The sequence below is a fragment of the Schistocerca nitens genome, chromosome 2 (assembly GCF_023898315.1).
Source record: "Schistocerca nitens isolate TAMUIC-IGC-003100 chromosome 2, iqSchNite1.1, whole genome shotgun sequence".
Taxonomy (NCBI): Eukaryota; Metazoa; Arthropoda; class Insecta; order Orthoptera; family Acrididae; genus Schistocerca; species Schistocerca nitens.
In genome coordinates this window covers 1,178,914,283-1,178,925,670 of record NC_064615.1, presented here as the reverse complement: position 1 = coordinate 1,178,925,670, position 11,388 = coordinate 1,178,914,283, and the positions used below count along the sequence as shown (strand labels likewise).

General features: G+C 39.2%; 1 protein-coding gene across 1 annotated transcript; it reads right to left on the bottom strand.

Moving 5' to 3' along the window:
* Window positions 1-559: 559 nt before the first annotated feature.
* LOC126235641 (GATA zinc finger domain-containing protein 4-like) lies at window positions 560-2,818 on the bottom strand. The gene is made up of 2 exons (XM_049944354.1): window positions 1,599-2,818; window positions 560-1,175 (listed from the first exon to the last, which is right to left on the bottom strand). Exons 1-2 carry the CDS (start codon window positions 2,816-2,818, stop codon window positions 560-562), a joined length of 1,836 nt encoding a protein of 611 aa, XP_049800311.1.
* Window positions 2,819-11,388: the final 8,570 nt, after the last annotated feature.

Genomic DNA, 11,388 nt, shown 5'->3' with positions numbered 1-11,388 from the left:
GGATAATTGACATATGCCATTACTTAAATCTATGATTGCTTTGTGTTCATTCAAGAAATCCATCCCTAGGATGCAGTGTACGATAAGCTTGTCTACAATCAGAAAATTACACTTGAACTGTGTATTGGAAAATGTGAAGTTAACAAGGGCTTGCATGCGTATGTTCTTAGATTTAGTACCTGTGGCACTAACCACGTGGCAATTCTGTACAGGTAATGTAGGTATGTTTATAATTTGTTTCAATTCATTATAGAATGCGGTTGACATCACACTTGCAGCAGCACCAGTATCGAATAAAATTTGTACATCATATTCGTTAAACTTAACCCATGCCGTAGCTTGTATGAATTCTTTTACACAACTGCCTGATTTAATGTTTATCTCGTCGGTTAATTCCTGTTCTGCTGTCATTTTGTCATCGTACCTGAGGAAACAAACCGTCTCAGCCATTGCGCTCTTACAACACCTCACGACCGAAGCACGAGCGCTTAGCTCGGTCGGCGACTGTTTTCCGTCGTCTGCTGTGTTTGGCCGGGTTCATTGACCAGCTCCACTATGTTTACATTCCGGCCGGTTGGCGCCCACGCGTCAGCTGATGGCGCGCCGCAATTGTTATTGCTACTTCGTGGCGGGGAGTGCATAACTGTACTAGGGAACGGGGCGGATTCCGTGGAGGGTTATGATTTGTCATGCGTGAATTTTGTGTGTTCCACATATTCTGTCGGTGATTGTTGGGATTGCTAATGTTTTGGTGGTAATTATGTCTGTTATATGTCACGTTCCTGTCAAAGTAGCCCGGGTTGTACCGGTTATTCTCACGTCTCCTATTGTTGTTGTTGTTGTACTGCCTGTAATTTTCATTTTGCTTGTAGTTACCATTTTGATATGGGTGATAATTATTATTATTATTATTATTCCACGAATATCTGCGGTTGTTCCTACTGTCATACACGTTTCCATTTGAATATGTTTCGCGCGCTGGCATCGTATTGTGTCGCGGCGCGGACGGATGGTTCCACCAACCACCGTCACTACGGTTCCTTTGGGGTGGGTGCTGATTTTGGTTACTAATATGAATAAAATTTGAATGGCGTGAATCGCCTCTGTAAACTACGTCCATTTGATCTAAGAAGTTTAAGAAAGTCTTAACGTCATTCTCCGGTACTCCTATTAATCTGTCTCTATATGGAAAGGGTAAGTGGCTCTTTAAAGTGTCAATTATAGCTGGCAAGTCGGCTGGTTTGGACCAGTACAGTGTCTTGTCTAGGTACCTCTCAAAGTATTGTCTTAATGTCTCTTTTTTAGGGTCATAGGTCTCCGGGTTGCACACTTCTCTCCTTAGACTCTGTTGCTCATTTTCGGACCAGAATTCGTCCAAGAAGGCTTGTTCGAACTGATCAAACGTAAGGCACCGCCGTTTCATAGCGGCACCCCACTTAGCTGCTCGTCCTCTCATGAGATTGGTGACGTATCTGATTTTATCGACTTCTGACCAACTACGTGGAAAAACACCGTCAAATGATCTAATAAACACAATAGGGTGGACTTTGTGCTTGTCCTCACTGGAAAATGTCTGGAAATGCCCATGTCTTACAAACGTGTCATCGGCCATGCCGGTTGGCATAACTGTATTGACGTAGTTTGTGTCACTTGCTACTCTAGGTGTCGTGTCGTAATATTGCTCGTTTGGTGGAAAAGAAGGCGGCACATTGTAATTTTGATTGGAAATAGGTGATTTCACAATAGGTGTTCTGTCTGTGTCATTAGCCATGGTTTTAGCTGTTTTGTCGTTTCCTAGCGATGCGTTTGCACCAATCGCCAAACACGGCACACCATTGTCTCGTAATTTTGTCACTTCGTCTTCTGTAGTTTTTGGCCCGTCTTTAACATGTGTCTTTGTTTTTGAAAGTATGTCCTGTGTAATTGTTTCAAGTTTTTTGTCCAGATAGTCGTCACACAATTTACATTCATGTACAATTCTTTCGGCCATGTTGGTGTCGTTGTTTAGTGACGCGAGGTCCGCTCGGTCTTCTAATTTTTCTATCTTTTCTTTGAGGTGGGTTTGTTCAAGAACTACCATTGTGAGTTGTTGGGTAATATTTCCCACTTCTTCAGTCAACTTTCCTTGGGTGGAGCTAGCTGAAGTGTGGGCCTGAGCTAACTCTTCCACACGGGTGTTCACTTCCTGCTGCACATTAACTATTTGCGTTAACTGATTCTCACATCGGGCGATATTGTTTTTTGTTTCATGTGTGAATGTAACCAAAGTTTCTTCCTGTTTAGTGACTCGGTTGGACAAAGTCTCAAATCTCTGGCTGAGCTTTTGAGTGGTGTTATTTAATTCTGTCATCTGTTTTGTCGTTCGTTCAAAATTTTCGGTCATAGTACGGTTTAATACGTCAAATTTTTCGTCGCTTTTATCTAGCCTTTGTTTAAAGTCCTGACCAAGTGCGTCCAGTTTTGCGTCAATTTTCTGACTAACGTCTCGTTTCATGTCTGCAAATAACTCGAATAGTCGGTCCAGTTTGTCAGTCTCCTGTGTCCGATTTGTGTCACATTGCTGAATTTGTCTCATATTCGGTTCTGACATTGATGTTAACAATGGCGCTGACGGTCTAGTCTCGCGTCCATTACACATTTCGTCATTTAAAGTCGCCATCTGTGTATTATCACAAATGTTGCGAGTTTGAGGCAAAATCATTGCATTGATCTGTGAACTCGTCCATGGAGGGAAACGCGGACTTTCTTGTTGGTTGAAAGATGAATCTACTTCACTTAACTCATCTGCCGAAACTCTCTCTACCTTACCGCGTTCCATTGTAATAGGATGTATAATAGTAAGTCAAAAAGGGAATAATACAAGTCTGATTAATAAAGATTTGACTCAAATTTGGGTTGAATATTTTCTCGTCAGTGTAAATGATTGCTCTATTGCAAACAATGGTTGAGAAAGATGCAGCAGGGCGGACAAAATTTTTCGTAACAAATGACTGTTTGGCGGTCAAATTTACGATCTTCATATGCAGCTACAACAATACTATAATTACCACAAACTACAATAGAGATAGATAATTTTGGAAAAATCTAGAAGAAAACTACAGGATGCGTGGAAAGGGAAAAATGGATTCTGCAGTTGGCTATTGAATGTTTGAATGAAACATAATTGTGTGACTCACCATTAAATTTTCTGTCCTGCAGCGGCTGGTCAATCACTTCTGCGTAAATCGTATTCGTCCAAATATGGATTTTCTTAATACATCTCCATCGGATAATCACCAAAAGGTCTCAAAATAACGGTTTTTGCATCAATATATGCCATGAAAAGAAAAACAGATTGAATTACTTACGAAAATTCTTTACAATATTGTTGTATAATCATTTGCTTAGGTACAATAAAGTTGGTGTTTTCGTTACCATTTAAACTTCAGGATTTTTTATTATTCTCTGTTGGGAAAAAATACAAAGTAAAGTTTCAAATTTGCTCAAAAACGACACATCCGAAGATTGCGTCCTGTCGCGGGAGCCAGTTGTAGTGGTTAATAAAAAGGATAAATGTGAGAAGAGTGACCGTGAAAAAAGGGAAAGAAAGAAAGAAATGCAGATCGGACTTCGTATCACAGAAAATCTATTGTTGGGGTGGTCCTTGTGGCGTTTTTGAGCAAAAGTTAAACCAATTTCCACTACAAAATTTTTGAAAAGGAACAGAGAATAACAGAATGTAACTGACAGGGGGAAGTGGCGTAGATAAATCATCCTTTACCAGGTTAACTTGTCTTCTTTCTTGCGGCGTCTCCTTCATTTCTGGGTGAAAAGTCGGCTCCGAAATCTTGCAGTAAGTTTCATTGTCCAGGAATTTATAATGTGCACAAAACCGTCTTGCTCTTAAATACAATTTATTTTAGTTGCTTCTCTCCATCCTCCGAATTTCATAATAACTTCCACAATGTCTACACATTAATAAGTTTATTCGTCTTAATCAGCTCACGTCTGCCTTAAGCTACTGCTATCAAGAGACAATTGAAAACGGATAGAAAAACAAAAAAGGTTACAATTTTGGTATTTTCTCTCTGCCGTCGAGCGCTCATACTGCTGCGACGGGATATTTATATCTGAGGGGACGAATTTAGCGCGGCGAAATTCAAAGTCCCGCTACAGCCCAGTGGATGAGCAAATAACCATGTAGCCTCGGAACGATGTCAGGAAAGAAAGATTTGCTACACGTTGTCAATCAAATAATGAATCCTTTTACGAAGTTAGAAGAACTAACATTTAAAAGTTATAAAACCGGAGAACATGTCAACAGAAAGAAGACTTATCCTCTTTCTCCCTATCGTAGGTAGAATGCTGCTAGTAGAGTTGTATTTCCACCAATAGCCCAGTGGATGAGCAAATAACCATGTAGCCTCGGAACGATGTCAGGAAAGAAAGATTTGCTACACGTTGTCAATCAAATAATGAATCCTTTTACGAAGTTAGAAGAACTAACATTTAAAAGTTATAAAACCGGAGAACATGTCAACAGAAAGAAGACTTATCCTCTTTCTCCCTATCGTAGGTAGAATGCTGCTAGTAGAGTTGTATTTCCACCAAACGCCCAGTGTATGAGCAAATGACCATGTAGCCTCGGAACGATGTCAGGAAAGAAAGATTTGCTACACGTTGTCAATCAAATAATGAATCCTTTTACGAAGTTCGAAGAACTAACATTTAAAAGTTATAAAAGCGGAGAACATGTCAACAGAAAGAAGACTTATCCTCTTTCTCCCGATCGTAGGTAGAATGCTGCTAGTAGAGTTGTATTTCCACCAAACGCCCAGTGGATGAGCAAATAACCATGTAGCCTCGGAACGATGTCAGGAAAGAAAGATTTGCTACACGTTGTCAATCAAATAATGAATCCTTTTACGAAGATAGAAGAACGAACATTTAAAAGTTATAAAAGCGGAGAACATGTCAACAGAAAGAAGACTTATCCTCTTTCTCCCTATCGTAGGTAGAATGCTGCTAGTAGAGTTGTATTTCCACCAAACGCCCAGTGGATGAGCAAATAACCATGTAGCCTCGGAACGATGTCAGGAAAGAAAGATTTGCTACACGTTGTCAATCAAATAATGAATCCTTTTACGAAGTTAGAAGAACTAACATTTAAAAGTTATAAAACCGGAGAACATGTCAACAGAAAGAAGACTTATCCTCTTTCTCCCTATCGTAGGTAGAATGCTGCTAGTAGAGTTGTATTTCCACCAAACGCCCAGTGGATGAGCAAATAACCATGTAGCCTCGGAACGATGTCAGGAAAGAAAGATTTGCTACACGTTGTCAATCAAATAATGAATCCTTTTACGAAGTTAGAAGAACTAACATTTAAAAGTTATAAAAGCGGAGAACATGTCAACAGAAAGAAGACTTATCCTCTTTCTCCCTATCGTAGGTAGAATGCTGCTAGTAGAGTTGTATTTCCACCAAACGCCCAGTGGATGAGCAAATAACCATGTAGCCTCGGAACGATGTCAGGAAAGAAAGATTTGCTACACGTTGTCAATCAAATAATGAATCCTTTTACGAAGTTCGAAGAACTAACATTTAAAAGTTATAAAAGCGGAGAACATGTCAACAGAAAGAAGACTTATCCTCTTTCTCCCGATCGTAGGTAGAATGCTGCTAGTAGAGTTGTATTTCCACCAAACGCCCAGTGGATGAGCAAATAACCATGTAGCCTCGGAACGATGTCAGGAAAGAAAGATTTGCTACACGTTGTCAATCAAATAATGAATCCTTTTACGAAGATAGAAGAACGAACATTTAAAAGTTATAAAAGCGGAGAACATGTCAACAGAAAGAAGACTTATCCTCTTTCTCCCTATCGTAGGTAGAATGCTGCTAGTAGAGTTGTATTTCCACCAAACGCCCAGTGGATGAGCAAATAACCATGTAGCCTCGGAACGATGTGAGGAAAGAAAGATTTGCTACACGTTGTCAATCAAATAATGAATCCTTTTACGAAGTTAGAAGAACTAACATTTAAAAGTTATAAAACCGGAGAACATGTCAACAGAAAGAAGACTTATCCGCTTTCTCCCTATCGGAGGTAGAATGCTGCTAGTAGAGTTGTATTTCCACCAAACGCCCAGTGGATGAGCAAATAACCATGTAGCCTCGGAACGATGTCAGGAAAGAAAGATTTGCTACACGTTGTCAATCAAATAATGAATCCTTTTACGAAGATAGAAGAACGAACATATAAAAATTATAAAAGCGGAGAACATGTCAACAGAAAGAAGACTTATCCTCTTTCTCCCTATCGTAGGTAGAATGCTGCTAGTAGAGTTGTATTTCCACCAAACGCCCAGTGGATGAGCAAATAACCATGTAGCCTCGGAACGATGTCAGGAAAGAAAGATTTGCTACACGTTGTCAATCAAATAATGAATCCTTTTACGAAGTTAGAAGAACTAACATTTAAAAGTTATAAAACCGGAGAACATGTCAACAGAAAGAAGACTTATCCTCTTTCTCCCTATCGTAGGTAGAATGCTGCTAGTAGAGTTGTATTTCCACCAAACACCCAGTGGATGAGCAAATAACCATGTAGCCTCGGAACGATGTCAGGAAAGAAAGATTTGCTACACGTTGTCAATCAAATAATGAAACCTTTTACGAAGATAGAAGAACGTACATATAAAAATTATAAAAGCGGAGAACATGTCAACAGAAAGAAGACTTATCCTCTTTCTCCCTATCGTAGGTAGAATGCTGCTAGTAGAGTTGTATTTCCACCAAACGCCCAGTGGATGAGCAAATAACCATGTAGCCTCGGAACGATCTCAGGGAAGAAAGATTTGCTACACGTTGTCAATCAAATAATGAATCCATTTACGAAGTTAGAAGAACTAACATTTAAAAGTTATAAAAGCAGAGAACATGTCAACAGAAAGAAGACTTATCCTTTTTCTCCCTATCGTAGGTAGAATGCTGCTAGTAGAGTTGTATTTCCACCAAACGCCCAGTGGATGAGCAAATAACCATGTAGCCTCGGAACGATGTCAGGAAAGAAAGATTTGCTACACGTTGTCAATCAAATAATGAATCCTTTTACGAAGTTAGAAGAACGAACATTTAAAAGTTATAAAACCGGAGAACATGTCAACAGAAAGAAGACTTATCCTCTTTCTCCCTATCATAGGTAGAATGCTGCTAGTAGAGTTGTATTTCCACCAAACGCCCAGTGGATGAGCAAATAACCATGTAGCCTCGGAACGATGTCAGGAAAGAAAGATTTGCTACACGTTGTCAATCAAATAATGAATCCTTTTACGAAGTTAGAAGAACTAACATTTAAAAGTTATAAAACTGGAGAACATGTCAACAGAAAGAAGACTTATCCTCTTTCTCCCTATCGTAGGTAGAATGCTGCTAGTAGTGTTGTATTTCCACCAAACGCCCAGTGGATGAGCAAATAACCATGTAGCCTCAGAACGATGTCAGGAAAGAAAGATTTGCTACACGTTGTCAATCAAATAATGAATCCTTTTACGAAGTTAGAAGAACTAACATTTAAAAGTTATAAAACCGGAGAACATGTCAACAGAAAGAAGACTTATCCTCTTTCTCCCTATCGTAGGTAGAATGCTGCTAGTAGAGTTGTATTTCCACCAAACGCCCAGTGGATGAGCAAATAACCATGTAGCCTCGGAACGATGTCAGGAAAGAAAGATTTGCTACACGTTGTCAATCAAATAATGAATCCTTTTACGAAGTTAGAAGAACTAACATTTAAAAGTTATAAAACCGGAGAACATGTCAACAGAAACAAGACTTATCCTCTTTCTCCCTATCGTAGGTAGAATGCTGCTAGTAGAGTTGTATTTCCACCAAACGCCCAGTGGATGAGCAAATAACCATGTAGCCTCGGAACGATGTCAGGAAAGAAAGATTTGCTACACATTGTCAATCAAATAATGAATCCTTTTACGAAGTTAGAAGAACTAACATTTAAAAGTTATAAAACCGGAGAACATGTCAACAGAAAGAAGACTTATCCTCTTTCTCCCTATCGTAGGTAGAATGCTGCTAGTAGAGTTGTATTTCCACCAAACGCCCAGTGGATGAGCAAATAACCATGTAGCCTCGGAACGATGTCAGGAAAGAAAGATTTGCTACACGTTGTCAATCAAATAATGAATCCTTTTACGAAGTTAGAAGAACTAACATTTAAGAGTTATAAAACCAGAGAACATGTCAACAGAAAGAAGACTTATCCTCTTTCTCCCTATCGTAGGTAGAATGCTGCTAGTAGAGTTGTATTTCCACCAAACGCCCAGTGGATGAGCAAATAACCATGTAGCCTCGGAACGATGTCAGGAAAGAAAGATTTGCTACACGTTGTCAATCAAACAATGAATCCTTTTACGAAGTTAGAAGAACTAACATTTAAAAGTTATAAAAGCGGAGAACATGTCAACAGAAAGAAGACTTATCCTCTTTCTCCCTATCGTAGGTAGAATGCTGCTAGTACAGTTGTATTTCCACCAAACGCACAGTGGATGAGCAAATAACCATGTAGCCTCGGAACGATGTCAGGAAAGAAAGATTTGCTACACGTTGTCAATCAAATAATGAATCCTTTTACGAAGCTAGAAGAACGAACATATAATAATTATAAAAGCGGAGAACATGTCAACATAAAGAAGACTTATCCTCTTTCTCCCTATCGTAGGTAGAATGCTACTAGTAGAGTTGTATTTCCACCAAACGCCCAGTGGATGAGCAAATAACCATGTAGCCTCGGAACGATGTCAGGAAAGAAAGATTTGCTACACGTTGTCAATCAAATAATGAATCCTTTTACGAAGATAGAAGAACGAACATATAAAAATTATAAAAGCGGAGAACATGTCAACAGAAAGAAGACTTATCCTCTTTCTCCCTATCGTAGGTAGAATGCTGCTAGTAGAGTTGTATTTCCACCAAACGCCCAGTGGATGAGCAAATAACCATGTAGCCTTGGAACGATGTCAGGAAAGAAAGATTTGCTACACGTTGTCAATCAAATAATGAAACCTTTTACGAAGTTAGAAGAACTAACATTTAAAAGTTATAAAAGCGGAGAACATGTCAACAGAAAGAAGACTTATCCTCTTTCTCCCTATCGTAGGTAGAATGCTACTAGTAGAGTTGTATTTCCACCAAACGCCCAGTGGATGAGCAAATAACCATGTAGCCTCGGAACGATGTCAGGAAAGAAAGATTTGCTACACGTTGTCAATCAAATAATGAATCCTTTTACGAAGTTAGAAGAACTAACATCTAAAAGTTATAAAACCGGAGAACATGTCAACAGAAAGAAGACTTATCCTCTTTCTCCCTATCGTAGGTAGAATGCTGCTAGTAGAGTTGTATTTCCACCAAACGCCCAGTGGATGAGCAAATAACCATGTAGCCTCGGAACGATGTCAGGAAAGAAAGATTTGCTACACGTTGTCAATCAAATAATGAATCCTTTTACGAAGATAGAAGAATGAACATATAAAAATTATAAAAGCGGAGAACATGTCAACAGAAAGAAGACTTATCCTCTTCCTCCCTATCGTAGGTAGAATGCTGCTAGTAGAGTTGTATTTCCACCAAACGCCCAGTGGATGAGCAAATAACCATGTAGCCTCGGAACGATGTCAGGAAAGAAAGATTTGCTACACGTTGTCAATCAAATAATGAATCCTTTTACGAAGTTAGAAGAACTAACATTTAAGAGTTATAAAACCAGAGAACATGGCAACAGAAAGAAGACTTATCCTCTTTCTCCCTATCGTAGGTAGAATGCTGCTAGTAGAGTTGTATTTCCACCAAACGCCCAGTGGATGAGCAAATAACCATGTAGCCTCGGAACGATGTCAGGAAAGAAAGATTTGCTACACGTTGTCAATCAAATAATGAATCCTTTTACAAAGTTAGAAGAACTAACATTTAAAAGTTATAAAAGCGGAGAACATGTCAACAGAAAGAAGACTTATCCTCTTTCTCCCTATCGTAGGTAGAATGCTGCTAGTAGAGTTGTATTTCCACCAAACGCCCAGTGGATGAGCAAATAACCATGTAGCCTCGGAACGATGTCAGGAAAGAAAGATTTGCTACACGTTGTCAATCAAATAATGAATCCTTTTACGAAGATAGAAGAACGAACATATAAGAATTATAAAAGCGGAGAACATGTCAACAGAAAGAAGACTTATCCTCTTTCTCCCTATCGTAGGTAGAATGCTGCTAGTAGAGTTGTATTTCCACCAAACGCCCAGTGGATGAGCAAATAACCATGTAGCCTCGGAACGATGTCAGGAAAGAAAGATTTGCTACACGTTGTCAATCAAATAATGAATCCTTTTACGAAGATAGAAGAACGAACATATAAGAATTATAAAAGCGGAGAACATGTCAACAGAAAGAAGACTTATCCTCTTTCTCCCTATCGTAGGTAGAATGCTGCTAGTAGAGTTGTATTTCCACCAAACGCCCAGTGGATGAGCAAATAACCATGTAGCCTCGGAACAATGTCAGGAAAGAAAGATTTGCTACACGTTGTCAATCAAATAATGAATCCTTTTACGAAGATAGAAGAACTAACATTTAAAAGTTATAAAACCGGAGAACATGTCAACAGAAAGAAGACTTATCCTCTTTCTCCCTATCGTAGGTAGAATGCTGCTAGTAGAGTTGCATTTCCATCAAACGCCCAGTGGATGAGCAAATAACCATGTAGCCTCGGAACGATGTCAGGAAAGAAAGATTTGCTACACGTTGTCAATCAAATAATGAATCCTTTTACGAAGATAGAAGAACGAACATATAAAAATTATAAAAGCGGAGAACATGTCAACAGAAAGAAGACTTATCCTCTTTCTCCCTATCGTAGGTAGAATGCTGCTAGTAGAGTTGTATTTCCACCAAACGCCCAGTGGATGAGCAAATAACCATGCAGCCTCGGAACGATGTCAGGAAAGAAAGATTTGCTACACGTTGTCAATCAAATAATGAATCCTTTTACGAAGTTAGAAGAACTAACATTTAAAAGTTATAAAACCGGAGAACATGTCAACAGAAAGAAGACTTATCCTCTTCCTCCCTATCGTAGGTAGAATGCTGCTAGTAGAGTTGTATTTCCACCAAACGCCCAGTGGATGAGCAAATAACCGTGTAGCCTCGGAACGATGTCAGGAAAGAAAGATTTGCTACACGTTGTCAATCAAATAATGAATCCTTTTACGAAGATAGAAGAACGAACATATAAAAATTATAAAAGCGGAGATCATGTCAACAGAAAGAAGACTTATCCTCTTTCTCCCTATCGTAGGTAGAATGCTGCTAGTAGAGATGTATTTCCACCAAACGCCCAGT

What these genes read in the sequence shown, in the direction of transcription:
- LOC126235641 (XM_049944354.1), bottom strand. Translation starts at nt 2,818, where the DNA reads ATGGAACGCGGTAAGGTAGAGAGAGTTTCGGCAGATGAGTTAAGTGAA. An exon ending in ACCGGCATGGCCGATGACAC is followed by an intron (nt 1,176 to 1,598) that starts GTTTGTAAGACA and finishes ATATAGAGACAG; the next exon opens with ATTAATAGGAGTACCGGAGA.